Below are 27,867 nucleotides of genomic sequence, written 5' to 3' on the forward strand. Positions count from 1 at the left end.
ACAGTTCAGCTACATGTTCTCACGGTAAACGTTGGGGGGGGGGGGGGAGAGGTTTATGAGAGCGGTTATAAAACAAGAAAGTAAATCAGGGAGTGCAAAGAGATGAAGGAATGAAGGAGGGTTCGCAGACAAGCAGTGGATGCTCTGTCAGCGTGATGAAGAGGAGATGGACCGATGGAGGAAAGCAAAGGAAACAACATGGAAGCAGAGATAGCAACTCTCTGTGATAGACGTGGCCTCAGTAAACCTGAAGAACCTGTGTCACAGAGCTGCTTCTGTTATTATTGCATCATTATTTCATCAGGCCAATTAGATTCCACCTCTATTCTGTGTCTAAGTGACGTTTTAATTCATTCTAAGACTCTTAAGTTTCCTGCTTTAACGTTCACAAGTTTACGTGTAGTCCAAAATGGGACTTTTATTTTGTAGGAGCATCTTCAAGAGTCATCTGTCACCTCTTTAAAGCACTTGTGTATATGTGACCCCACCCTCACCACTTACGTTGAGCCTTCTGTGATTGGTCAGAGGAGCAAGGCTCGCTCAAAAACATCTCAACATTATGAAAGTTACACACTCTAGTTTAAAGTTTAAGTTCACATAAAAACTGTAAATGTTAAAGCAAGAAACTAATGCATAGTGACACTGGAATAAGTTTGGCAGACACATTAGTAAAATGATAAAAACACAAAAGGTACATTTCATTTTATAAAATACATTTTGTTACTCCATTTTAAATAAAGATTGACTAGGGAAATAAAAATATCATTTTTTCTAAATCAATATTTACTGTTAAGATTTATAATGACTCATTTTAATGCAGTTTAAATTCATCTGTTTACAATAGGTTTTTTTAAATATAAAAATGGACTTTACATATTCTGGTGGTACGTGACACACTGCACACTCAGCTCCTCTATAGACACTCCTCCTCTCACAGTGTTGAGTCATGTGTGATTAGTGAACATGTTCGTTCAGGATGTTGACCTTCCCTGAAAGTGTTGGAGAGCATCTCTCCCTTTCTTTGGAAACAGCACATTTACAGTAAGTTCACTCCGCAGCACCCTGAGGCGAGCTGTGGGGAGGTGGGCGGAGCTTCCACAGACCCTAAATCACCACTCGAAGAAGAAGAAGAGCTTTTAAAGAAGTTTCCTCACACAGAAACATCTTAATGTGCCGGCAGCAGAGGATCCCAGACTTTGGTAAAAACCTATCTGCTACATACACATATATGGAATATGTTGCCTTTACCACAATAAAGAAATTTTCCCATCTCATTGACAATAAGCAACAATGGGAAAGTGGTCTGAAACTTTTGGAACCCAGTGTATACAACAATTCTAATATACACTAGTGGTTTAAACACTGGGTCAGTCAATAGGAACTCCATTTGTTAAAAAAACAAACATATAGAAGTATAAATATATTCAATATAAAGATATCTGACTACACACATACACAGTGCCACCATAGATTTCTCTATATATTTACAGGTGACGTGAATAAAATGGACCCTCATTCCCTTTAGTGTTAATGTACTGAACACACACACACACATGTCCGGAGGCTGATGCTGCAGCCACTGTCTGTTTTCGCTCCAGTAACATTCCCAGGTGTGTGTCCTCGGGCAAAGTGCTCACGTTGAGAAAAAAAAAAAAAAGGGGGGGGGGGAAGAGAGATGATGCTGAGGAGAGGCTGTGGGGGGGGGATCCTCACATGTGCACTTTAATGATTCATCCAGAGTCCTGCAGCGGCTCTGTGCTCCTCTGTCTCTGTTCTTTTCCTCTGTTTTCTCCCTTTGAGGAAAGAGGCCGTGAGGTCACTCCAACATGGCGTCCAGCTGGTCGGCCAGGTCGTCAAACATGTTGCTGATGTCGTCCAGGATATTTCCTGCTGCCTTCACGGTGCCGCTGCCGCTGAGGGGAAAGAGACAGGACAATGTTTCAGGTACAGAACGTAGTGTCAAGTTGTCCTATAACAAGTTATTGACGTAGAAAACACGCTCTGTAAGACTCTTTCTGTTCAGTCTTTCTTATTCATGAGACATCTTTGGGAATAATTGACAATTCTTTTAATACATATCAGCTGATATATCAGAATAGGAAATGTATTTGTTATAACCATCAGGCTCAAGTGTTTAGAGTTATAAATATAGTATGAAGAAATACATCAGCAGTTTTATGCCTCTCTTGTCCGGTCTCTTGCATGGGAACGTCAGAGGTCAACACTTGTTTGAATGTGCCCGAGAACAGAGGCAAGCTTCAGTGCTGTACTTAAAGACGCCTGTACCTGCATCCAAACCTATAGTTACTCTTCACTTTCACATTTCCAGTGATCTACATGACCGGCCTACCAACATGTGTGTGTGTGTGTGTGTGTGTGTCTGTGTGTGAGAGTAAAGATCAGGAGTGTTTACCTCTCCACACTGCTCCCCTGTGCCAGTTTGTTCTCCACCACTTTGAGAGCAGCCTCCAGTGACGTGCTGGTCTGCTCCAGCCTCTTCTGAGCCAGCAGCTCCAGACCGGCCACGCCGGGCTGAGCCGCTCCTGCTCTCCCGATCAGGCCCGGTAGTGCCGAGGCGGAGTACGAGGGGGAGGATGGAGCGACGAACGCGACACTATGGCCCATACTGAAGTTCGTTCCTGTGGGACATGAAGAGATGATGTTAGATTTTTTTTAGTGAGATAAGCTAACCTGCTTTGGAAATTGTATTAGTGGTCATTGTTACCCGCTGATGATGGCGAGGCCGTGCTGTGCTGAGGGAGTCTCAGAGGAGATGCACACACACCAGCAGCTTTCTGTGGACTCTCAGGCTTGGACCCCATCGTCTGAGGAGGTTTCCCAGCTTTAGGACTGGGTATACAGGTGTGTGTGTGTATGCTGCCACCCAGCTTCGGTGAGACTGTATGAATCTGTATGCTGGTTAGTTTAGGAATGGCTGTTTGTGCGCTGGCTGTTTGTGCGCTGGCTCGTAGTGGAGAGGCTGGTGTCAGTGGGGTGGTTGGTCTGCTGTTAGCGGCTTGTTTCAGAGGACTGGAAGGTTTAGAAAACACTGGAGGCTTCGGGCCTTTTCCCATGGAGCCAACTCTCTGGAAAACGCTTCTCGGAGGTTCTTCATCGCTCAGCGTCCTCAGGTCACCTGGAGGCGTCGGGCCTTTTCCCATGGAGCCAATTCTCTGGAAAACGCTTCTCGGAGGTTCTTCATCGCTCAGCGTCCTCAGGTCACCTGGAGGCGTCGGGCCTTTTCCCATGGAGCCAATTCTCTGGAAAACGCTTCTCGGAGGTTCTTCATCGCTCAGCGTCCTCAGGTCACCTGGAGGCGTCGGGCCTTTTCCCATGGAGCCAATTCTCTGGAAAATGCTTCTCGGAGGTCCTTCATCGCTCAGCGTCCTCAGGTCACCTCTGTTGGGAGTGGAAGCCTCCTCTGGCGTGGATGCGTCTTTGTCTCTGTTTTTGTGCCGTCTTTTCACTGTGTCAGACTCCTTCAGGTTGAACTCGGGGACCTCCAGGCCGTTTGGGCTGTGGAGCGGATCCTCAGGAGGAGTCTTAAGATCAGCGTCTGCCTGGGGGACAAGTGCGATCCTGGGTCGCTGTTTGATGGTCAGGTTACCCTCCTCAGCGAAAGGCAGATGGTCACCTGAGCTGCGCTTTGGAGACGCATTAGCACTCTTTGATATTCTATCGCTTTTTCTGTCTCTCTCTTTCTCTTCAGGTGTTCCCTCTGTAGTTCTGCTTCTTTGTCTGTCAGAGTCTCCTTCTGCCCTCTCACTTCCTGTCCTCCTTAAGCCACTTAGGCCCAAGGCGGGGACATGTTTTGGGTGCTGTAGGATGATGTGGGAAGGAATCGGAGAGGAAACAGGGCTGAAAACAGGGGTGATGGGGATGTGGGTCGGTGGAATGTCTATCCTCCTCGATGGACTGCTGCTGCCGCTGCTGCTTCCTTCTAGCCTGGCTGCGATGCTCCTCACGCTGCCAACGCTCTCAATCTCCACGCCTCCCATCACCTCTGGCTCCACCGCTTTCCAGTTTCCTGGTTGGCTCGGTGGGCTGCCGCTTACCGAGCTCATCCTCTTCGGTGGCGGCGGGGGCGGGCCTTTGTGTCGGGAGCGCACGGCGAAAGAATGGCTGCGGTTGATGTGCCGTTGGGCCCCCGTAGTGCTGGTGTGCCCGCGTCCTGGCCTGCGGGACAATGTGGCATAGGAAGGCATGGCTACAGAGGAAGCAGTTGAGCTAGACAGAGCAAGGTCGTCGTCGTCATCTGGCTCGCCATCGGACAGGGCGTAGCGTGTTAGGCTTTGGGCGCGTTTCTTGTGCGGGCCCCTCTGGATGCCATCAGCTTGGACCTGTCCAGGCCGGGGCCCCAGCACGGGGACGGCCCCAGGCAGAGGCTTTGAGAGGCCCTGTGGAGCCGCGCTGACGCCTCCTGCCAGAGCCTGCAGGTAACTGAAGGCCTTCTGTGTGGGGGACGGCTGTGGAGATGGAGAGGATGGTGAGGAGGACGGCTGGTGCTGGGGCTGATAGAGGCGGTTAGACTGGACGTGTTTGGTCTTGGGTGGAACAGCTGGGTGGGCAAAGCGAGGCATTTTGCTAGGGGTCAGCGGAGGTGTGAGAGGTGAGAAGGGGAGTTTGTTGGGAGTCGCAGACCGACTCTGGTGATCCCACATCTCCGTGGGTCTCTGTCTACCTCTGCTTCCAGGACTACTTCCTCCTCGCTTGGCCTCCTCGCCTCCTCCACTCTCCAGACTCTCCTCAGACCGACTGGCTGTTCTGGCTGATGACGGCGTGGCATGGTGCTCATGAGAATGTCCAGAAGTTCCAGAAGTTCCAGAATTCCCAGAATGCCCAGAGTGCCCAGAGTGCCCAGAATTCCCAGAATTCCCAGAATTCCCTGAGCCACGTGACCGCATACTAATGCTCTCCTGACTCACGGACATGGCCGTCATGGCTGCTGCGGAGCTCACACCCCTGATGCCGAATGCTTCTGCGGCTCCTCCACCCGCCCTGCCCATCATGGCGCTCTGCAGCTCAGCGCTCAGCTCGCTGTCCTGGAAGGAGAGGAGGGCCCTGGGGGTGCGAGGGGAGGAGCAGCAGGTGTCAGACGGGGCATCAGAGCGTATGTGAGCGTGCACGTTGTGCATTGGAGGGTGTTCGATAGCCACCAGCTCCAGAGCGCCGGGGGGCTTCCGTCTGAGAGTGCCACCTCCGGTTCTGTCAGCATTGTTACGAGAGCGCTGAAGGTCAGAAAGTCTCTTCACTGCCAACATGAGCTTCTTCTGATGACCTGAAACAAACGGATGACATTAAACGTAATTGTACATAGATGTCCTGTGATGGTCTGGGGACCAGTTCAGTGTGTACCCCGACTCTCGCCCAAGGTCAGCTTGAATTGGCTACAGCCACCCCACAACTCTAAAATGATAAGCAGTATAGATAATGGTTGAATAATCTCTATAAATAGATTCAAGGACAAGAGTTTGGGACCAGAAGTCTTCGAGATTAGCAAAAAAATGTTGTCTGGACCTAAAACCCCTAAAAAAGTATCAGTGTGTGTTTTGTGTGGAGAATCGTTCGACTTGTGTCACAAAAGAAACTAGTCGGACTGTAAACACTATTTGGTGAAGGGAAGAAAGCGTCTTGGCCCTGATATCCACTGTCTACACCAGAAACCCCCAAATATTGGTCGTAGCCCCTCGGGCTATCAGATGGATGGATGGTAGAAAGCAGCCTCTTTGGTCACAAGTGGAAATTGCAGGATAATTTCAGAGTTTCATTGGACTCCTTTGGGTCAGTTGCTTTAAAGATAACGCTCTTGAATGTGACCTTGAACTTGACCTTGTAAACAGTAGTAAAACTGTGAGTTTACTGAATTAAACATTAATCTTTTTTCAATTAATATGTTATTTCTCCTTTCAGAATGTACAGTTTCACTTTAACGTAGTCTATTTAAATTGCCATGTCTCTAGTAAACGTGTAAGATATTAATAAAGACATGTGATAGACAAAGTAAGGTTAGTGTCTATCAGAGGCTTCAAGTTTGTTTGTGTGAAGCTGGTAAAAATTAAACTGCCTCAAATGGAACATTTTCCCCTTTTGGTCACACCATTAACATCTACAGGAAATATGAACTGGTCTAATGCCTCACCTAGTTTGGTGATGCCTATCTCCTGCAGGTCCTCCCAGGTGATGTCTTTGACAATAGTGATGGAGTCATAGCCGTTGTCGCACAATCTCTTCTGGTATTGAGGAAGTCCAATAACACTCAGCCACTCCCCCAGGTCCGACTGCCACAACAAACAACAACAAAGACATGTGAGTGTGTGTGTGTTGTGTATTTATAGTGACCATGAGGGCAGTTAGACAAAAGAGAAACTAGATGCATTTTGTGAATGTAAAAATGTGACAACAGAAGAGTTTTCTCACAGGAATGTAATCAGGCAGCCACTCAGGGATACTGAGCTTTCCAATCTCCGTAGAGATCTTCTTTCTGTGGCCAGGTTTGGTCACTCCGATGGCTGTCAGGTCCTGGAGAACAGATCACATGGAAACAGCCAGTCAGTGAACCACTTAATAATAACAAGAAATCAGCAAAACAAAGAACAGGGCAGAGGAAAAATTGAGTTTTCATTTTATTTAACCACCACAGTAGTAAATTGACTGCTTTTATATCACTTTTTTATGACAACTCAACGCGCTTTACACAACAATCCATTCCCACAAATATTTGTCATGCTTTTCTGTCACACATCATTTACACAGTTTAGTGTCTTGCCCAAGGACACTGGGGAGTGGAGGAGCTGGGGATTGAACTACCAACCTTCTGGGTAGTGGACGATCCGACCTAACTTGTTACCAAAGAGCTATAGAATATACGATGCTGCTAAATGTCAAAACACTAAATCGTTTTACATTTCAAATTATGGAAAAGCCAGGGACAATTCTTCCAGTTTGCATATGACGTCACAAACAGTGGATGGAGGGGAGAAAGGGAGTGTTTATCAAATACCAAGAGTTGTTGCTCATGAGGGAGAACAATGCAACAATTGGATTCTGTCCAATCACAAACAAGAAGTGTTGTCCCTCTCTTTTCATAATCTGAAACGCCATTGTGTTAAATGTTGTTTTGTAAAATGCCTTTCTGCTGTGCTTTCTAATAGGATTCTGTGTTTGGATCCTCAGGGCCACCGTGGGCAGATGAATCAAAACATGTTGTATTATGTTTCCTCTAAGTAAATGAATTGGTCTTGATTTACGAGAAACAAGGGCAAGAAAAGGAGCATTAAAACAATATGGTGATGGAGGGTGGTGAGAAGTGGGCAACAGAGAGATTGGTGTCACGGCAGAGGGAGCTCAGTGCACCATGTCTCATCAAAACACAAGTTAATGGAGGAAAAAAGAGACAAAAATGTAAATAAATAAAACAAACACATCATGCAATAAGATGAACAAGAACATCATATGATCTGGAATTACTTTATTAAAAAGGTAAATGATAGGTCTATATCCAGTATCATCAAAGATATCATATTCATGCAATTAAAAACTGAAGACTAAATTCAACATTGCCAGCTGCTCTGGGTCAATGTAATGTGCATTTGTAAACATATTTATCAATTTGGATGTTTTTCCTTCTTACTGACAATCTCTTATTTCAAATTCACTGTACTTGTCGACCTAGGGGTGAAATGGTTTTCTTCATTTGCTTCTTTGCAGTAATTGTTGCAGAAAAACAACCAAGTTACCAAGCTACACCAACTAAGTGCAACATGCTCAATGTGACTCTGACACACACCTCTGGGGTCATCCTGCTGATGGTGGGCACATCATATCCTGAGCTGATGAAATTGGATGTGTAGTGCTCCAACTGGAACTCGCACAACCACTGGTAGATGGCCTCAGAGTCCTAACAATAGAGGAGGGAGATGTATGAAACTTATCCCCCACACACACACACCCACACACACACTAAACTTTACTCAACTCACCTTGCCCTCCAGAAGGTGTTCTGGTCGTACGAAGCCTTTCTGAGGAGTGCCATTGACCTGCCGGCGGGAGCCACCTACAAAACACACATGATCAATCCTCCACGGCGACAGATGCTTTATTTAGTGAAGGAACCAAGAAAAGAGTATTGGCAGAGCAAAGACCTAATTAAGATGTGTCACATGCAAAAGCAGTGAAGTAATACAAGAACATACACCACACAGCTGTCTGCAAGTGTGTGTGTGTGTGTGTGTGTGTGTGTTTTAGGTCTGTACAGTTGACTTAAGTTGTGTTATCTACCTGATCTGAAAGCTCACTGAACTCATGACTCATCTCTCAGTCAGGACACATAAACACACATCTCTGAGGAAAGCCCCTTTTCCACCATTTTTATTGCTTCCTTTTGTTCAAGGAAATGGTTTGATCACACCAATTCTCTACGTGAGTGTGTGTGTTTATAATATGTTGCATATAATTGTTTTCCACTCATGGACAATTTCTTGGCGAACAGCACTCGAGCACAGTCTTGTTGGAGTCTCAGTTTTGCTGCTAGGTCTGGAAATAAACCCGCACAGCGTAGGTCAGACAGCCTCTAATGATGAGAGGTATTTGTCCTCGGGGTGAGAAACAAGACTTCATAAACTTCTGGGTTGAGGAGAGAGTCTGCTCTTCACAAAGCCCCGACACAGAGAGGAAACAATAAAGTGGGTACAATCGACTCATGTCAAATATTATACTAAAATATTTGAATAAAATTCATGAAATGAGCTTTTAGTTATTTTAATTTTCAACCAGAAGACTGATCCTATTAAATCCTACACTGAAGCTCTGAACATTGAGTTTAATCTACACTGTTTCCACTTTGTCTCGACATTGTAACAAAAATACTGTAAAATGTTATTAGCCCCCGATAAAAATATTAAATATCTCATCTAATCAGTACATGACTTCTTACCCTTCAGGAAGAACAAGAGTGGCAGAGCTCCTGATACCTGGCACTTCATCCTTCCTCCTGATCTCTCACAAATACTTCACACTCTTCCTCAGTTTACTCAGTTGACCTGCTCTTGTTTTCTGTCCTTCTCCTTCGTCTAACAGACATGTTTTGCCTCTTTTGCTTCTGTTCCTGTCTCCTCCCTCTGACCACCCCCCCACTCCACTCCTAATTTCTCTTCTTCTTCACTCCTTCGGGCCTCCTTCCTATTTTTTTACCCCGAGGTCAGCAGTGACCTTTGGCTCCAACTAGCAAATACTTTTTTAATGTTTGCAGAGCCTCCTCTCAGCAGAAATCAAGGCTTGAATACAGAGAATACCACTGTTTACTGGTTTGTAGCGTTTCCTCAGAAAGGTGGGCTGCGTCACTGAGAGAAACCAGTGGTTTTATTGGTTTCTGTGGTGACGTGAGGTTAAGTCCATTCTCTCTCCCTCCATTTCATTTCCTTTCAGTCAGATGCCAGTAACAACTCAATCTGCAGAACAAATGCACTTGTCTTTCACTGCATTCCTCAGGTGAAGTGATGTTAAAGATCGAGCTGCTCACCACAATGTAAACCTCAATCCTCAAAATGCATCTTAGTGTCAAATAATGAGATGGTGTATGTTGTCCTTCTGAGCTTTCTCTTTTGCACTGGCATGATTTCAAGATAGAACTCAATGTTTTAACCCTTCAGAATAAAAACGAGAGGTACAATATAGTATGAAGACCATTGACCACTGGGTAAAATGTCTGAGAATTCGAGCGTTTGAAGAAAGTAAATTATTACAATTAAATTAAGTCATAATAGTAAAGAAAACAGGAAAATCATATTTGAGAAGAAAACACTAAAGTTGTAATATTTCAAGACTTAAATCAAACATTTGTATGAAAGTAAAGAGAAACTGAATACTTTGAGAATGAAGTCAAACTCTTACAAGGAAATGTCAGAAACATGACGAGAGAAAACTCTTTGATTTTTTTAGAAAGTACTCTAGACAGAAAAAACACATATCATTTGAATAAACAGTGTTATTATCACACTGAGGAGGAAAATGACTGATATGTCTTTCTGTGACTTACCTGCGGATCCATCAGCCTGTTTGCTGCGATCTGCTCCTGCAATGTGGATGTGGTCTCCTGATTCACCAGCAGAGGGAGTCAGCTGCAAACAGAAAACATGGAGGGAGTTGACATGAAGGTGATCTATTGAAAATATCCACATAGGCAAGTGGATATTAATCCATTATTTTGAAAAATCACTGCTTTATACTAGTGAAAAGAATCTGTCATGTTTCAACATAATACAACTGTGTTTTAGGGAATTTGTACAACAAGCAAAAGTGCATTTGAAGACTTGTGATGGAGTGAATTCAAGATTAAGGGATCAGTTTTTTCTAAGGACAAACATCTGACATGTAGTGTGTATTATAGTGTTACAAGAGTATAGAGATCTATGGCTTGATCTTGTTTGCAGGTCATGTCAATACCTTGCCAGTGTCAGCGTTGTGGCGAGTCCCGTTCTGTTTGTGGCTGCTTTCCGAGCTCTGGCCACTGCCAGCGCTGCGACTGCTGCCCACACTGCCCGCACTGCCGACACTGTGTCTGTCACCTGAGAGAGAAATGACGGAGGAGAAACAGAAAACAAAGAGAGGTTGTAGGGTAAAATGAGAAGAAGAGAGAGAGCACGACTGTAGCGTGTTATTCACTGACAGAACTCTTCCTTTCCTCCCAAGAGATAGATGAAAAGATTGAGTGTCGGCGTGCACCTATGGGGCTAAGGCTGGGAGGCAATCAATGTAGCTTAGCTTAAAGACTGAGGGCAGGTGCAAACAGTGCCGTCCAAAGTTTAATAAAGGGGCAACAACTCTTAAACTCAAGTATTATATATTATTTAGAGAAATGTAAACAGAACAATTTGTGATTTTTTTAAATATTGACATATTGCCCCTTTTAAATTACCTTGTATTTAATAGGAACCAGAGGTCATTTATTTCATTATTACAGTAAAAATGCAAAAAAAAAACATACATATCATGATACATATTTTTTAATTTTAATGTAAAGGCTTCATGGTGGAGGGAGGCACACAAGCAACCAAAACATTATCTTATGAATCCAGTAAATCAGAAGAAGAAGTCAAGAAAAGGCTCTAAATGATTACTGGTCACTTACCATTATGTCCTGCTGCAAGAAAACACCTATGGTTACAGTTACTGGATCATTGAGGGTGCGGGGTGGCAAGGGTGGTGTCGGGAGTGCGGGTGGGGATTTGCAGGGTGACATCATAAGGTCAAGACGTTGGGATATAAAAGGATAAAGATGGGAATAAGCTTCCTTAAAGCAGCCCTGTTAATCAGAATGGCGGGGACGGAAGCTGGTCAGGTTCACACGGGGTCAGGGTTTTGGGGGATTGCAGGGTTGTTTGGGGCCACACACTCTTACCAGTGGGGGAGCTCCTGAGGACCCAAATGTCCTGAGTGGGGCTAGCAGGACTGCCAGGTGGCACACCTAACAAACACACACACACACTTTAGGTGCACACTCACGGTTACCCTGCACTCACTGCAGAGCTGGGAGTGGATCTATGAAGCCCACCACAGGACTGATGGAGAGGAAGCTAAGATCGGGGGGGGGGGGTTGGGGTTGTTTGGAAGGGAAATGTGAAAACTGGAAGGGCATGAATGTGTCACAGGTGGTGAAAAGAAACTCGGACAAAAACAGGGGCAGCGCATGTGCGTGTGTGTGTGCGAGTTTGTACCTGCTGGATCATAGCCAAGGGTGAATGAGTCGTCAGACTGAGGGGTGGAGCCATGGCTTGAGGGCGGAGCTCTGGACGCAAAGTGTTGTCGGTGGCAAGGCAGTGATGCTTGACGGGAGAGAGTGCCCCCTATGGGTCAGGGAGACAGGTTTGGCTTGAGGTGGACATGCATGAGTGAAGGAAAGTCGATCATGAACATGCGTGTGTGTGGGTGTCAGTTTGGCGTGCACAAATAGGTATGTGAACATGCTGTAACACTGCGATGAAAGCCACCTTCATTGAAGCCCGGAGACCACACTGTGAACTTTATCATGTGCTCTTGTTTGTTGAGTACATGGAACAACAGCTGAAAAAGGGCAATTCACTGTAAATCCTCTCTGGTGTTACATAAGAAGCTGCTGAAAGAGAGTGTAAGATCACCAACGACGCAGAGAGGGCTTACTTTGTTGTTGGTCTATGGCTGCTGACACCACTGACATTATCACAGAGCTCAGGCACGGGCGCGCACACACACACGCACACACACACACACACACACACAGAGAGACACACAAACATTGCTGAGTTTGCCTCATAAGCAAAGAGCCTGTCACCGACTTTAAGTCAAACTCTTTTTCTCTTGTATCTTCTCCCGCAAGCATGAGCATGCGCCCACACACAAACACACACAAACACACACACACACACACACACTCACAGCACATAATATCCCGACTGTGAGGGTTTTAGCACTGAGCTGACACTCGGCAATCTGGCCATAGTAATCCTATTAATGTGTGTGAGTGTCTAATGTGTGTGTGTGTGTGTGTGTGTGTGTGTGTGTGTGTGTGTGTGTGTGTGTGTGTGTGTGTGTGTGTGTGTGAAGCCTGGCTTGTTGAGGACCTAGAAGTGATTTATCACGTGCGTGTGCGTGTGCGTGTGTGTGTGTGTCTATGTATGTTGCTGTTACTGAGGCCCTCACTGTGCTCGTCCCACAGTTTGAATGTCAATGACTTTACAGCTGCAAAACAAACATAGGGCTCATATTTCTTTTATTCTCAGGGATTAAATCGGATGCTTTACAAGCACGCTGAACCCTCCAGTGATCACGCATGCCAACATGACACTTAGCACTGGTGTACAAGTGGCGAGATACAGTATATTCTTAGCCCAGATATAACCATTGACTTGGGTCAAGTTAGCGCTGTCAGCTCAACCCCCCCAATGAACAAGTCTAATTTGGCCCTAGGCCCGAGTGTAACGATTATCTGTAACAACGTTGTTTTTGTGTACTTGTACTGTTTCACCCAGCAACTATGTGAAGTATCCCAAATGAAACATACCTGCCTTGTTGCTAATGCTAAGTGCTAAAATACTGATGGTGGCTCCTTCAGTTGTGACTTCAATGTTCACTTCTACCATCAGTGGGGCGTGCAGCACCTTTCTGCTGTAACTGTAGAGGCCATTCAGCTCATTCAGTGTTTGAAAAAACAGTGAGAGCAGAGGACTGAGTGGACTTGTTTTATTGTATATTGAGAAAGCAGAGAAGTTGGATCTAGAAGAGATGGTGGAGGACTTTCCAGAGTGACGTTCAGACAGGTATATGGAACACTTTGGGGAGGCAACCACTGTGTTGCCAAGCAACCAATGATTTTGTCAGTGTTTGTCAGCTGCAGCTGCTGTGGAGTTGTCCTCATTTTCTCCACATTGCAACATTTTGATTTATAAAGTTCATTATTGCTGCGTTAAGCCCACGCACACCTGCTGTGGTGTCCATGGACTGCATGGTAATTATACATTTTTGTATGGTAAGTTATGTATGTAGGCTGAAAAGCACATGATTAGAAATATTTTTTTGTATAAGGTGGAACAATGTATATGCCTTGAAATACCAATGCATTTATACCTGGTGGGCAAGGAATATTTTATTTTTTAATTTATTACATTTTTTTTTTTCATGTCTTTCTCATATTTTGAAACCCATGTTAATAACCTGTTAAAATCTTGTTACTTTGTACAGTAATATGCTTCCGTGGACCCCAGGTCTGTCCTTTCTTCATGTAAACGTTGTACTTGTACCCCATTGCATCTTAAGCCATTTTCAGACACGAATGCCGAACTGAACAACACGATCAATAAAGTGTCCAGGTCAGATGTGCAACAACAGAAAAACAGGAGCACTCAGGCGAGGGTTGGCTGCCGGGTAGAACAGGCAGGACATAAGGTATAAATTCTGCTGCAGAAAACAAATGCTTTTGTTTACAGCACATCAACATTGGCTCTATGCAGATATTTTTTATTCCTTTTGTGCGTTTTTCCATTTTCACGTCCGTCACATTATCGCGGTAAATTCTTCTGACATTTTCTTGTCATATTCCCACATGGGCTCACCAGAGCGCTCGCAGGGAAAACTCTGAACTAAGAGTCTGTGCAGATGTTGTGTGCGTGTTGTTGTTTGTCTACCTGCTCGTCTGCTGAGGACCTCCACCACTGAGGGCGGGAAGAAGCCCACCCGGTCCGTCCCCCGCTGCGTGTCATGGACGTGACCTTTCCACCGGCCGTCTGCGTGCTGCTCCACGACCTGACACCAACAAATCATGAGCATCAGCTGAGACGTGCGTGTGTCACTGCAACCGGCATTACCATTGCAACACTGCACAATCACTAGACTTTAGAACATAAACAATCAGTGTAAAACAATTCAATAGTAACTATTAGATAATTAACATGACAAAGTGAAGGCCTAAATTATAGTGGAACATTCTCCCCTGTCATGCGTGTGACTCCTCCAGGCATGCTTTTAAAACCATAATGAGAGAGCCAATGAGAATACAGATTATATTCATTGTGAGTGTTAACAAAATGCCACCCCTGCCCGCCTTCTCACACAATACCTGCACAACAACGCACAAGTTCATACAGGAGTCAGGGTCGTTCCAAAGACTTGCATCAAGATATCAAAATACACATCGTTAAGCATGTAAACACACAAATGTTCACCCACGTGAATTAGTGCAAAACTCATGCTTATGTGCGTGGACGGGGGTGAGCAAACAACATCGGTAATGAGAGAGTGACAGCAACAAGTTTGTGCCCGTTTCTGTTCTGTGTTCTCCTGCTCAGGGTACACAAAATGATCCTGCAACATCCCACACCAATCCACAACAACAAAGTCTGCATCATATAATCCTCACGCTGCCTGTGATTCCCCTGCCACCGACGGAAGCAGCCGCAAGAAGGAAGAGAGGGAATTTTAGCCCAAATGATTTTCTCAGCAGCTGCCAAGGACATTATATATATATACACTGTATATAACTCCTACAAATAGAGCTTTGTAGATCTGTGTATCATCAGTGCTGCGGCAATTCCCTATAGTAACAAACGTTACCAGAGCTCACGCCTTATATATGATTTTAAATTAGATCTCTAAACCTGAAACATCAGGAACAAACTTGCAATTTTTTTCAAACTTTCTGTCATCTCATTAAACAGATGTGTTTTGTTCACAATGACTCAGAACGCACATTATGTTGTCCTCTGTAATTTCTGTTCTCTCTGATTTAATTGTTTTTTGCTCAAGATCAGGCAGTGCAGTATCTTTGTTCTTTGGGATGATGATCAAACAGTCGACAAATTCGTGGTCGACAGACATGACAGCTCACGTGTTGGACCCGGATAAATTACAGCTCACTGTTTTTCACAACTTGTGTGGCAGAGGTTCCTGGAAGGTGCTGTCGACTTCCGCCACAACCACAGCGACATCAATAGTTTACAGTCGAGCTCCTCCGGAGGTAATATCTGAAAATGGTTTGTGTAACCCATGTTATCGGGTTCTGCCTGAGTCATTTTGCAATACCGCTGAGAAATTGTGTAGAGCACATAAATTAACTGCCGTCCGGTCTCCTGCTTAATGTCTCAGTGCTACAATATGTTTCTGCTTTACAAATAAACAAGGCAGGTAAGGAGCCACTGTTCACAATGTATCTGTTTATCTAGAGCAGCAGTGTGAGTCTGCTGAGGAAACTCATCAAGCAAACACAAGAATGCTGCAGAGTGACCCTCCTGTTTCTTGTGGTAGACAGCCAAAAAAGGGACCTGCTTCAACAAACATAAACAACACAGACAAAGACATGTACCATAATGAGCTCTCCAGCCCGGAGGTTAAGAGCCGTGGGGTCGTGGAGGTTCCAGTAATCCTTCACCGCCCTGACCTGTAGAGAACTTGATGCCTCTGCAAAGACACAGATAGATATAGAGTCACATCATCATCCCATTTTAATCTGTTCTGACACCTTTTCTCTGTCAATTATCAGCCATTCCCTGTCTCTGTCTTAACCAATAATCCAAATTTCACAGAAGCACAAATCCAGCACTGTATCAAGCACACATTGTTTGAGAGCTACTCACCTCTGAGCAGCTGTTTGATTTCCCTGCTGGCTGTGGAAGTGGTGAACTGGTTGACAATGTCCAGAGCTGTCTGGTTGTAGGTGTTGCGCATGTTCACGTTGATGCCAGCCTAAATAACCACACACACACACACACACACACACACACACACACACACACACACACACACACACACACACACACACACACACACACACACACACACACACACACACACACACACACACACACACACACACACACACACATTAGGATCACTGTGGGTGAGATGCACTTTTAAAACAAGCCCTCCCTTAAAAGCCTCCCTCCTTCATTAAAGAATAACACTGTGTGCGGTGTGAAGTTTTGAGCTTTGTCTCGCTGCACCTTCAAAACTAAAATATCACGGTCAGCCTTCGAAATCCCACATCAGCTGAACTGAACATTTATTTAGGTCGTCTTTGCTTTCCTCACGACCCTGAAACAATAATCGGTGTAGATAGTTGATGAACTGATGGATTTTCACTTACATCAAGCAGCAGACGCACAACTTCAGTTTTGCCGTAGAGGGCAGCTTCATGCAGAGATGTCCCCGCTTTGGTGGATCTGTTGATGTCAATACCAGCTTTCAGCAGCAACCTATGAATTCAAATCAGAAACATGTATGTGTAAGGGCCTGGGGAACACTCACAAACAGATTAGTCCACTAGACTGTTGCAGACATCTGCAAAATCTCATTAAGACCTATACACCCCCACTCATCAACCCACCCCCACACACAAGCTAACTGATGGTTCTCTGGTCCTGTCAGATGTAGGAATGCTGATGGCGTTGGATCCAGAGAATGGTACACGCGGAGGAGGATGAGGTCCTGGACTCGCTATGTGAAGGTTGCATCAGGTTTGGAAGATGTAAACAACACTGAAACACTACTATCGGATAATATCCAGCTTCATGCGTGTGCACGATGTTTTCTTTTCTGTGCATGTTAACTGCAAGCACATTCAGGTCACAGGACGCTACCCTTCTGTATCTACTTTCTTTAGAGTTACAGTATGTTTCCAGCTGTCAAACTAATTAGAGTTAGACAGAATAAGTCACTGTGTTAAAGGATCAGTTACAGGCTACACAGCAACAAGGAACATGGAGACAACAGTGTGGTTTTTGAAAAAGTATACTTAAAGGGAAAAACAATAGTTTTTTGAGATTGAAGAGATAATATTACCAGAATAAAGTTGTAATTTAACAAGAAAAAACAAAAATAGAGAAAAAAATGTTTTGGGAAATACAAGGAGAGCTCCTGCTCGCCTGAATTTCATTCTGGATCCAAAATCTTGAACCAATCTCACTGTTTCTTGAGACACTATGACACCACTTTGAATAGAACCTAGATGCAACCAACGATAACATCACTCACAGTTGACAATAACTAAATATTCCCTAAAAAGACAAAACAGGCAATTCCGTGTGGTTCTTTCTTCAGAGTAGAACGTTTCTTTCACAATCTTTTCAAAGTCCTGATACTTATGATGTGTAATATTACTTTATTCTTGTAAATTTTCGAAAAAGAAAATTCTAATAATATTGCAACTTTATTCTTGGAATATTACAACCTAATTCTTGTAAAATTACGACTTTATTCTCAGAAGTGTAAAACATTTTCAGTAATATAATGACTTTTACAACTTGACTACTCTCTTCTAAGATATATTTTTGCCTTTAAGGGTGGGGTTCACATCTGCTTGACATCTGTTATAAGGGCAACTGTTAGTTTAAAAAAAAGAGTTTCAGAATAGTTGGAATGCTATGAGACGATGATGAAATGATTACTTTATCGCAAAGAATCATGAATTTTTCTCACAAACTCAGCAAAGTCAATATTATGAGACATAACTTGTAATTTTATAAGAACAATCCGTAGTATTACGAAAGTGAGTGGTAATTGTGCTTGAACTGTCTGTGGGTAAAAAGCCTACTGGCGACTAATGACATGTAAATGTAGCTTCACATGACAAGATCTCACTAAGTAGGGCACCTAAGGAGGGTTGGATAGATAGGAGAAATCTTAAGAAGTGATGCAGTGTGATGAAAAAGGGAGTCTGAAGCGAACCTTTTGTAATCGGCACCTTCTTCCTTTGCTCAGCAGCAGCAGTGTTAATCTGGCTGATGTGAAACCTTGAGAAGGCTGAATGTCTGAAATGTCTGTCATTAAGCTTAGACTTCTTCTCTGTGCTGCAGATAAGCAGTTGGTTTGCTCTCATGCTATATATTCTATAGAAACTGCACTGCGTGTAGTGGCATGCCATCAGGGCAAGCAAAGCAAACAGTACTACTCCTTAGGTGGTAAACAGAGGTAAACAGCGTTGCAGTCAAATCCAATACAATTGAGGTAACTGGTGACAATTTCTTCAAACGTAAAAAAACAAAAAGCCCAGACATTCAAATTTGACTCGAAACGGCGTCATCTACACAATTTTTTTTTTAAGTCTAAATGTCTGCTACCGTAAGTAGTGATGCTACCGTGAACGTAAACATGGCTCTGAGGAGAATATCAGAGGCCATTGAGGCTAAAAACATGGTTTAATGAGGCCGTTTCGAGCAATGCTGTTAACACCTGAAACTCCAAAAGTGTTTTGTGGACCCTCCATCGGCACAGGGGTGAGTAGATAATGAGTGAATTTTCATTTTTCTGTGAACTTTAGGGCTAAAAGCAGATATGAGTTAGACAATATGGAGGAGAGGGGTGAGCAGCATGTTGGGGACTTGCTGACTAGTTTATCGCACACGTTGAACGTTTCCCCACACAAAACACAAACAGCGATGTCTTGTAGGTGTTTTCAAGACAACACTTTGGCTAATCTCTACTAACAGCTACAGTCTCTATATGGAAGCAGATAGATTAAATAGCCGGTAGCTAATTCATTCCAGTCAATGCTCTCCACACAGACTGTTTCCCTGCAGGAAACTAAAGCCTATACTCAAATGGGATTGGTCAAATTAGAGACAGAAACTAGAAGGCTTCCAGCCCAAAAATAATAATGCTCCCCTACAGATACACATTCAAATGCAGAATCTGTTTATTGACATTATGGTATTGCACACATTTTTATACATATGTGCAGATGTGTGTGGAAACTGTCCTCACGGATTAGAAAATTGTGATTTATCATCTCTGTGTAAGATCTGCACTAAATTTGAGAAGTTTCAGACAGAATATTGTGACACATGTAGTGCAACATCTTCAGGGACATTTCAGCATGTAAGATGTGTGTGTGTACTGGGTGTGTGAGGGTGAGGCTGCAAACCAGAGCAGAGAGTTAGAAGTTAGCAGTACAACTGTAAACAAGCAGCGAAATGCATGTGCAATTTACACTGTTTCTCAATAAATAGAAGACCCAAGCCAAGATTTCTGATATCTTTTAATGTAAAATCATGGCGAAAGACATATCGTGGGAGGTCACAGGGATCTTGAGCTGTGACCAACAAACACTAACCATGGTGTTCCTGAGATATTGTTTTCACGAGAGTGAGACAGACAATGTGAAAACATAATGCCTCCAGCTGCGGCTCTTGCAGGCACAGAGGCATAAAAACTAAGTAGAAGTCTGGTGCATAAGTATGGCAGTCTTTTAAGAGACATAAATCCCTTAGTGGGAGATTGCAGGAAAATTCTGCTGAGTAAACTCTGAATAAACTTCTATTACTATTCAACATTCCAGTTCAGGGGAGGCAGATTGGAGGATGAGGAGGGTGTAGCAAAAGTCTCCTGATAATTCAGCGAGGATGGGAGTCGTTAGCTGCATGTCTGAGAGGCAGGGTGGAGTGACTTGACTAAGTACATATTTTCACATATGCTGGCATAGAAAACACCAAGTCCCTATAAGCTGCCTGAAGAGTGTTAAGACGCATTCTACAGAGTAGTATGTTGAAGCTGGAGATTGACTGGGTTTGCTACCTGAGGAGAAATGTTTAGGACCTGCAGCTGTGTATCAAGGACTGACACACATGTTTTCTGTGTGGTATCAATCATAGTAGCAGTATTAATTATAAGATCAGTGGTAGTAATTGCACCAGCAAGAGTCCTGTTAGTACTGTAAGTAGTTGTAAAGGAGATGTAAAGTAGCAGTAATCATAGTAGTGATAGCACTGACGGCCCTAATCATAGCTATAGTGCCAGAAATTGAGCAGCGTTTGAGCAGGAAAATACAGGTAAACAGTCCGTGCGGAGAGCAAAAGATTCAGAACACATTGACTGAAATGCATCAGCCGGTGCCCCCAGAGGCTAATTCGTTATCAGACGACAGCCAATAAGCTCTGAGATTACCGTATAGTGGCACCAATAGCAGTGGTGGTGGTAGCATTAGCAATAGTATATGTTGCAGTAGTATTAGCAGTAGAAATTAGTTCTAGTAGCAGCAATGAAACAGTAGAGCTGCTTTTAGACAAGCACTGAAATGAGGACTATCTCCGTAAAAGGCTGTATGTTAGAACCCAAATGTCTGAGTGAGAGGATCCAGACATTGCCGGAGTTTCTCCTGCCAGCCCCCTGGTGAAAACTCCGGATAATGTCCGTGCCCATGCGAGAATACAGCAGGAGATCCTCTGCAGGATTCACCACATGCAAGTAGGTGTGTTTAAGACGGTTTCGTTGATGATCCAATTGTTGGGACGTTCTCAGAGTTCATGCTGAAAACGGCCTGGGTGACTCTAGTGGGGAGTGCAGCGCTAGTAAGGGTGATAGTAGCAGTCTACAAGTTGTTGTATAAGGAGCAGTCATATCAGAGATACCACCAGGTGTAGTAATAATAGTAGTAGTAGTGGTATTGATAGTTGTTGTAGTAGCAGTCTTAGCACAACTAGGTAGTAGTAGGACTAAGAGTAGTAGTATTGATGATTGCAACAGTAGTAGTTGCACTTACAGTTGCAGCAGTAGTACTAGTTGTAATTGCTTTAGCAGTAGCACAGGTTGCAGCTGCAGTAATATATTATTAATAGTAGCAGTAAAAAAACAATTGGTGGGGCAGAAGTAGCAATAGTATCACTGGCAGAAGTAGCAGTATTGTTAGTTGTAGAAGTATCAGTAGACGATATAGGAGCAGTAGAAGTAGTGTCAGTAGAAGATCAAGGGGCTGTAGTATAATGGCCATAACAGTAGTGGTATTCGTAGCAGTAGCTGTAACAGTAATACAGAGGAGGGACTGGTAATAGCAGCAGTATTGATGGCAGCAGTAACAGCTGTATTGGCAGTAGCAGTAGTTGAAGTAGAGAGAAGCTGTCAGAGAGATGAAAGGGTAGAAAGACGTCGATTACAGTGCAGACTGCTCCTTCCTGTCATCTTACTTGATGATGTCTTTGTGTCCATTCCTGGCTGCCAGGTGGAGGGGGGTGGTGGATGGAGAGTCGAGGCTGTCGAGCCCTCCGTCCCCTTCTAGCAGCGCCGTCACCATGTTACTGCTCAGCAGCAACTGAGTCACCTAAAGACAAATCAAACACACCAAAATGAAGAGTGGGCTGTAAGAAAAGCAGAGTGGCAGAATTGGGGCAAGACTTACAGAGTTAGCGACATATCAATATATATGCAAAACCAAGCTAGCTTGGGTGACTTGTACTGTATATGGGGTCAACGTAGTGCAGAGAAGCTTATCCACTACTCAGCAGCTGTCCAAGGGTACAACACACACACCCACACACAGACAGACACACAGACAGACACACACACACACACACACACACTGGGTCAGAGCCCCGGGTTTCTGTTCTTTCACAGCCAAACTACAAACTTATACCAGATGAGAGAACATTTGAACAGTCATGGTAAGTGTGTGTATGTGTGTGTCTAATTCGAATTATAGGGCCAGCTACACATCTCACAGCCAAGCTTATCCACCAGTGTGACAGACATCGGTGGATGTGTGTGTGCGTGTGTGTGAGTGTGTGTATTGAAAAAGACCGACTGAAGTCTAACGCCCTTTCATCAAAGAAGCTTAGTTTATCTGGGTTGCTTTATCTAAGCCGTAGTTCATGTTTGAGATGTTTAACGTTCCCATCAGAAAAGGACTAAAAAGGATGTTTTCACTCGCAAATAACTGGATTAGAATAACTACATGAATGAAGCAAATCATTTCATGGAGGTTAAGTCTCCCAGTCTCTCAATGAAAAGAGCTGCAATAGGACAACATTCTTCATATGGCACTGGTTCTCTATAGAGGCTTTTCTGCCTGGAGATAGTTAACAATTAATATCAAACAGATCCAACAGGTCTCCTTCAAGAAGCCATTTCCAGAAATACTGAGTAATTCGTGTGGTTGCAATTCGATGTGGTTGCATATTCATTATAATTAGTATTACATTTTGGTGTATTATCATTATTATTCTATGGTTTCAAATATGATTATTGTCTTTATATATTTTTGTGCATCCTGTTGTACGGTTTCATCTTAATAAATAAACAAATTCAGGCTCTCATCACATTTTTTTATTTATAATTTTTAAATTAATAATTAATATTATTTAATTATATTACATCAGCCTCATCTTGTATTACTGTATTACCACTTTGTATGTGGAAAATAAGATATGTATGGTTTCTGTGTATAAACATTGTTTATCTTGCACCTAAGTTTTGAAAACTGACTGACATTTTTATATTGATGATGCTGACAGGACACCCATCAATCTTATCAAACTAAGTCTGCAAATACATTTTGTGGATTGTACAAAATGGCAAAAACTTACTTTTTAAATGAAATATCAACATTCATATATGTTATAAATGAATAACATATGCACACACACACAAACTTCTCACAAATGTTTTTATACCTTCAGTCTCCCAAACTCACAGGCCAGATCTAGAGGAGTCTTCTTCGCCTTGTTCGTCATGCAGGGGTTGGACTGATGCTGCAGCAACATCTCAGACTGAGAGTAAAAGGGAAAAAAAGAACAACATAAGTGACATCACGTCATGTATGTCACATGCCAATCTTCCGACACATTGTGTGTGTGTTGATTTTTTTGTTGTTGTCTTTGAACAGAAGTAAAGGAACACGATACCTCTAGTCCAGCCTGTGTCAGTATTGAGTTTGTAGTACTATGGAGGTCAGGGCTGGCTATGGCTTACATGTTGAGGTGTGTGTGAGTGTGTGAATATGTGCATCTTTCCATTAAGACATTCCAGGAGCCCAACAGATGAGGCTGGAAGAAAGGAATGTGTGTGTTCACAGCCTGTAGACCCTGGTGAAAAACCCGTGGCACTGCATTAATGGTATTACTGGTATTGTTGGTGGACAATACAGGCTGAGACACAAAGGGGCTGGATTTCAGTGAAATGTGAGGACTGCCAGTGCCTTGAAACTTTGCCTTTGGCTGCTGAGGTGTGTGCACTCACCACCTCATAATGTCCATACTGAGCGGAGAGATGTAACGGTATCTGTCCATCATGGGAAGAGGAGTTGACTGAAGCGTTGGCTCTTAGCAACAATAAGACAGAGTCGGCTTTACCCTGCCATGCTGCATAGTGGAGGGGACGCATGCCTAGAGACAGGAACAAGAGGATCCAATGAGATAGGAAAGAAAGGACAGTGAGATGTGCACTACTGATTTTAGATGTCAAAGTTAATTTACTAGTCACAGGGTGAGCAAGCCCGCCTGTGATAACAGTTGTCATATGTCCTCTGTAGCTCCGACAGCGCTTTGACCTGATGATGTCATATGAGATCACCAGGGCTATCAGGTTATCTTGGTTTAGGCTTTGATATTACACATTTAAAAAAAAAAAAAAATGAGTCACAAAGTTGTGGCGTGAAGTTTGAAAGATGTCTCTGTCTACCAAGTAAACTAATACAAGAAGCTGTTAAAGTGAATTAATAATTTCCACGTCAGTCTGTCGACTGGGGTCCGCTATGGTCCTCAAGACATGAATGTCGTCATCCACCCATGTACACTATAGGGTACACACGGACCTCTATGCAGACGTCTGCGCACATCCCAAAATTTGTGACCAGGCTGACTGTTAGCGTAGACTGTAAATGTGCCACGTACATTATATCCACCTACTGGAATGTGGGATCAGCTATGCATGCGTGCACCCCCATTTAAGAATTAATGGAACCATGCGCATGTACGTGTGACCAGACTGAGTACACAACTCTCAGCGGACATGGAATGCAGACAGTATGGTCAACCCTTTGAGCTGTATTGTGTAGGATCTAGTGTTTTTGAGGCTCAGTTCATGCTAGACTAGAAGTCAGGATATCTCTACCGCTGCACCTTAAATTTTGAGCATTAATTAAAAAAAATGTATTAAAACCAAGGAGATTGTGTTTTGACTCATGTCAGTTTGTTGTCTTTTAATTTGTCAACAGGATTACACCAAAAGTAATGAAATGATTTGACACCAAACTATGTGGAGGGATGGGGCCTGGGCCAGAGACAAACCCATGATATTTTGGTGGGGATCCAGTTAGAGGGGCGGCTCCAGGAACTGTATATCACTTTCCATAACACTGAAAGATTGACAGTTTCTACAATCTCTCAGGAAATAAAGTACGGATTTGATGTATGGCAATGTATGGTGTTAAGATGAATTAGTGCATGCAGTCTGGGGCCGATCCAGATAATGATCCAGATCTGACAAACATGTGCAGGATTGTTCAGCCTTGACAGAGATATGCGCTCTACTGAGTGTCATTTCAGTTTACTTCCCCATCATCACCTAAATGTAATGCTAAACTGTTTGGACAAAAATGGAGCACTAGTGCACGGAGGAATAAGACAGAGATTTGCTTATGCACACAATGCATGCAGATAAAATACATTTATTGTTCGTTTTGGGCTTTTCCCATTGACGGACAAAAATGTCACCTTCTTATTTCTATAGATAAACCCAGATCATTTTGAAACTCGCCATTTATTGGTTCCTCTAACTCTGAAAGTGAACAATGGAAGAGATAAATTGCTCACGTCAAAATGTCCCAACTAGCAAAAACTCTGAGGGTCTACATTTCATCTTGCTGCTCTGATTAATTACTACAGAGTCTGATAAATCTCCACACATCTCGCCATGTGAAGTAGTTAGTAAAGTTACAGTGGCCTCACTCATGAAATTACTGCTTTTGCTGTGGAATATAGTGCCTCAGCTCTCCTTCCCTGAGGGGTTAATGTCGTATTTCATTTAAGTGTAATACTTTCCTCTGACATAAGCAATTTTTATTTTCATGGTGAGACTGCTGTGACAGGCTGCAGGAAACCTTCGAGTACGAAAATGTGACAAGTTGGCATGGAAGCGGTAAAATTAACATTAATAGAAAGGGTAACTATTTGAATCTATCGCTGACCTCACAGGCATCAGATATTTGGTTACGAGCCCTGTATGCTTCTTGTCTCGGCAGCTGAGATGCCACTCCTGCACAAATTCTACTAAATCTGTTCCACTTAAGGTCTTCAGATATTTGTCGCTGCACTGCTGTCAATGAATGGCAGGCAGACTTCAAAGCAAAACATATTTATTCATATGGGTCCAACTTATTTTCAGCTGAGAGTGTCAGAAAGCTATTGAGAAAGTTTCTGAGTTGATTTAACCTCAACTGACTTCTCAGCCATGAACTTTTTTTTTTCTAAGTTATGGGCTAGTCTGGGGACAGTGGCTCAGCTGGTAAACATCTGCCTCATTCTACCGTTGATGTCCTTGATGTCCACCGTGGCCTGGGCCTCCAGCAGCAGGGACAGCAGCTCCGTGGTTCCCGTCAGAGCGGCATGGTGCAGGGCGGAGAAGCTGTGGATGAGACGGAGGTAGAGACAGAGGGGGGAAAGACGTGAGAAAGAAGGGAAGGAAAGGAGTTGAGGGGGGTTATAAATCACACTTAAGACTTCAGAGAAGGATTTTAGAACTCAACACTGAGTTGATGTGAGTGTTTGTTTCCCTGTGTGTGTGTGTGTGTGTGTGTGTGTAGGTGTGTGTTGGTGTGTGTGTGTGTGTGTGTAGGTGTGTTTGTGTTTGTGTGTGTGTGTGTGTTTGTGTGTGTGTGCATGTGTGAGTTCATCTAAGCGACAGAAATTAAATGTGCGTGTTTGTCTCCGGTTGTCTGTCAGATTGCAGCACATTCACACAGGGAGAAATTAAAGACATACATTTTTGGCAACATGTTTTTCTTTCACTTGGGGCGACACAGACAACGCGAGTGTTCAAGGGAAGGTTACCCTCCGAGGCAACACACGAGCAGGGCCAGAGCTAAAACACACTTCCCTCATGTCGGAACAAAATAATAACTAACGTAGAGGGGGGGCTTTCAGGTGAATTTGCACAGCCTCAGGCCCTGAGCTCCCGGGCACCAGTGGTGATAAACAGCTCGGCTACATTTGAGGAGATAATTTACTGTGATAGTCTCAGCACATTATGATACTTTCACTGGAAGCAGCACCGACAAACAAACAATCCATCATGCTGTATGTTTCAGTGAATTGTTGTAGCTCATGTTGAAATGTAAGGTATTGTGAAACTTGTCTCATTTAGGGTCGGATACCCAACTCTGCCCTTTTAAGGGGACCAACCAAATTATGTTGGTCCAGGTATATTACAGGTTCACTTTAAATTAAACAGTGTCACATTTGTGTTGGTTAAACTGTGGTTAAACAGCTGCAGTGTTCAAGCTGTAAAAGACAAAAGCCGGCCAGGGCAGCACGTCTGACCTGAGGAAACAGAGCATCCCCAGCTACGTTAGCAGGTCTGCAGCCAGTACCACAGAAGTTGAACCCTCCATGGACAATGAAACATTGATAAATTTGATCAATTAGACGGTTGGATTCAATTATTGTTGGACATAACTGGGGCTTTTTTCCCACTGCATGGTTGATCGCTTAAAAACACTGAAATCCTCTTCACGCCCCGATAGCCTTCAATGAATAAAGTTGTGTGTCTGCGGCCCTCACAGGACTGTAACAAACACGACCAATCACTTCATCCTAACCGACCTGCCTACCTGTGCTCTCACTGCACATGACAAGAGTCTTCAGCCAGAGACACATACCCCGTCTCGGAAAAGTCCGCTTCTAGCAGATGCTAGACAGTTCACGTTCATGTGTTTTGGGTGCATAGCTTTGACGAGAGGGCCGGTGGGAGGGGGTGAGATGTATCAGTTGCTCATTTTCAGTGTAGCCTGTTTGCTTTCCCAGGATCGCCAACCAACATCTTTACCTTTTGCACAATCAGCAAATGGCTGCGTCCAAAATTCCTTACCATGCTATTAAATACACTCAAACAGTATGTGGGATTTTTTTTATCACGTCTTAAACCTAAGTATGAAACCAATAGTACGTGAATAGCACAGTATTTATGGGGATATATAACAGAATGCACTGTGGTTGTGCAGACAACAACAACAAAAGACAAAATGTAAGTGTTACAACTATAGAGAGAGTATAGTAGTACAGCTGAATTCCTGGTACAGGTAACAGGTAAAGCTAATGAACTCTCTTTACTTCTACAGGCTCACAACATGGATTTAACTGCTGTTAAGAAATAAGTGACAGACGGTAAAGGGTGACATGTTGAGAGGTGAATAATACAGCTTTGTCATTGTGTTGCTTTTGGGACAAGAAAAGGTAACTCTCAACTAAAAACATAAATGGACCTGTTTAAACCTGGTTTTAACATCTGTCTCAGGTGCTCTGATTGTAATTACAGGTGTGAACCCACACAAGACGCATTGAGACCGCATTTGAGATTCATTCACTCAGACCTTATTCTGAGGGGGTCTGGTTATATTTCTTCTTCTCTTTGTTTGAGATACATTAT

At 43.6% G+C, this 27,867-nt stretch overlaps 1 protein-coding gene across 5 annotated transcripts in view; it reads right to left on the reverse strand.

Annotated features, from left to right (window-relative positions):
* Positions 1-274: 274 nt before the first annotated feature.
* The window catches only part of LOC117752527 (caskin-2-like), a 51,601-nt gene continuing 24,008 nt past the window's right edge, over positions 275-27,867 (reverse strand). The window contains exons 4-24 of one of the 5 annotated variants that reach the window (XM_034569895.1): positions 25,751-25,848; positions 23,464-23,609; positions 22,899-22,994; positions 21,417-21,550; positions 16,607-16,715; positions 16,098-16,206; positions 15,827-15,921; positions 14,154-14,271; positions 11,712-11,840; positions 11,396-11,461; positions 10,441-10,562; positions 10,034-10,115; positions 7,980-8,053; positions 7,787-7,897; positions 6,418-6,519; positions 6,140-6,278; positions 3,398-5,278; positions 2,975-3,136; positions 2,729-2,944; positions 2,414-2,636; positions 275-1,913 (exon numbers count right to left, since the gene is read on the reverse strand). In XM_034569895.1, coding sequence (XP_034425786.1) covers positions 1,817-1,913; positions 2,414-2,636; positions 2,729-2,944; positions 2,975-3,136; positions 3,398-5,278; positions 6,140-6,278; positions 6,418-6,519; positions 7,787-7,897; positions 7,980-8,053; positions 10,034-10,115; positions 10,441-10,562; positions 11,396-11,461; positions 11,712-11,840; positions 14,154-14,271; positions 15,827-15,921; positions 16,098-16,206; positions 16,607-16,715; positions 21,417-21,550; positions 22,899-22,994; positions 23,464-23,609; positions 25,751-25,848 — 4,309 coding nt within the window. In that variant the 3' untranslated portion in view covers positions 275-1,816. Of the gene's footprint in view, positions 1,914-2,413; positions 2,637-2,728; positions 3,137-3,397; positions 5,279-6,139; positions 6,279-6,417; positions 6,520-7,786; positions 7,898-7,979; positions 8,054-10,033; positions 10,116-10,440; positions 10,563-11,395; positions 11,462-11,711; positions 11,841-14,153; positions 14,272-15,826; positions 15,922-16,097; positions 16,207-16,606; positions 16,716-21,416; positions 21,551-21,685; positions 21,802-22,898; positions 22,995-23,463; positions 23,610-25,750; positions 25,849-27,867 lie in introns of those variants that run through there. The other 4 variants (XM_034569894.1, XM_034569896.1, XM_034569897.1 and 1 more) reach the window with 4 other exon arrangements.

The sequence above is a fragment of the Hippoglossus hippoglossus genome, chromosome 19 (genome assembly GCF_009819705.1).
Source record: "Hippoglossus hippoglossus isolate fHipHip1 chromosome 19, fHipHip1.pri, whole genome shotgun sequence".
NCBI lineage: Eukaryota > Metazoa > Chordata > Actinopteri > Pleuronectiformes > Pleuronectidae > Hippoglossus > Hippoglossus hippoglossus.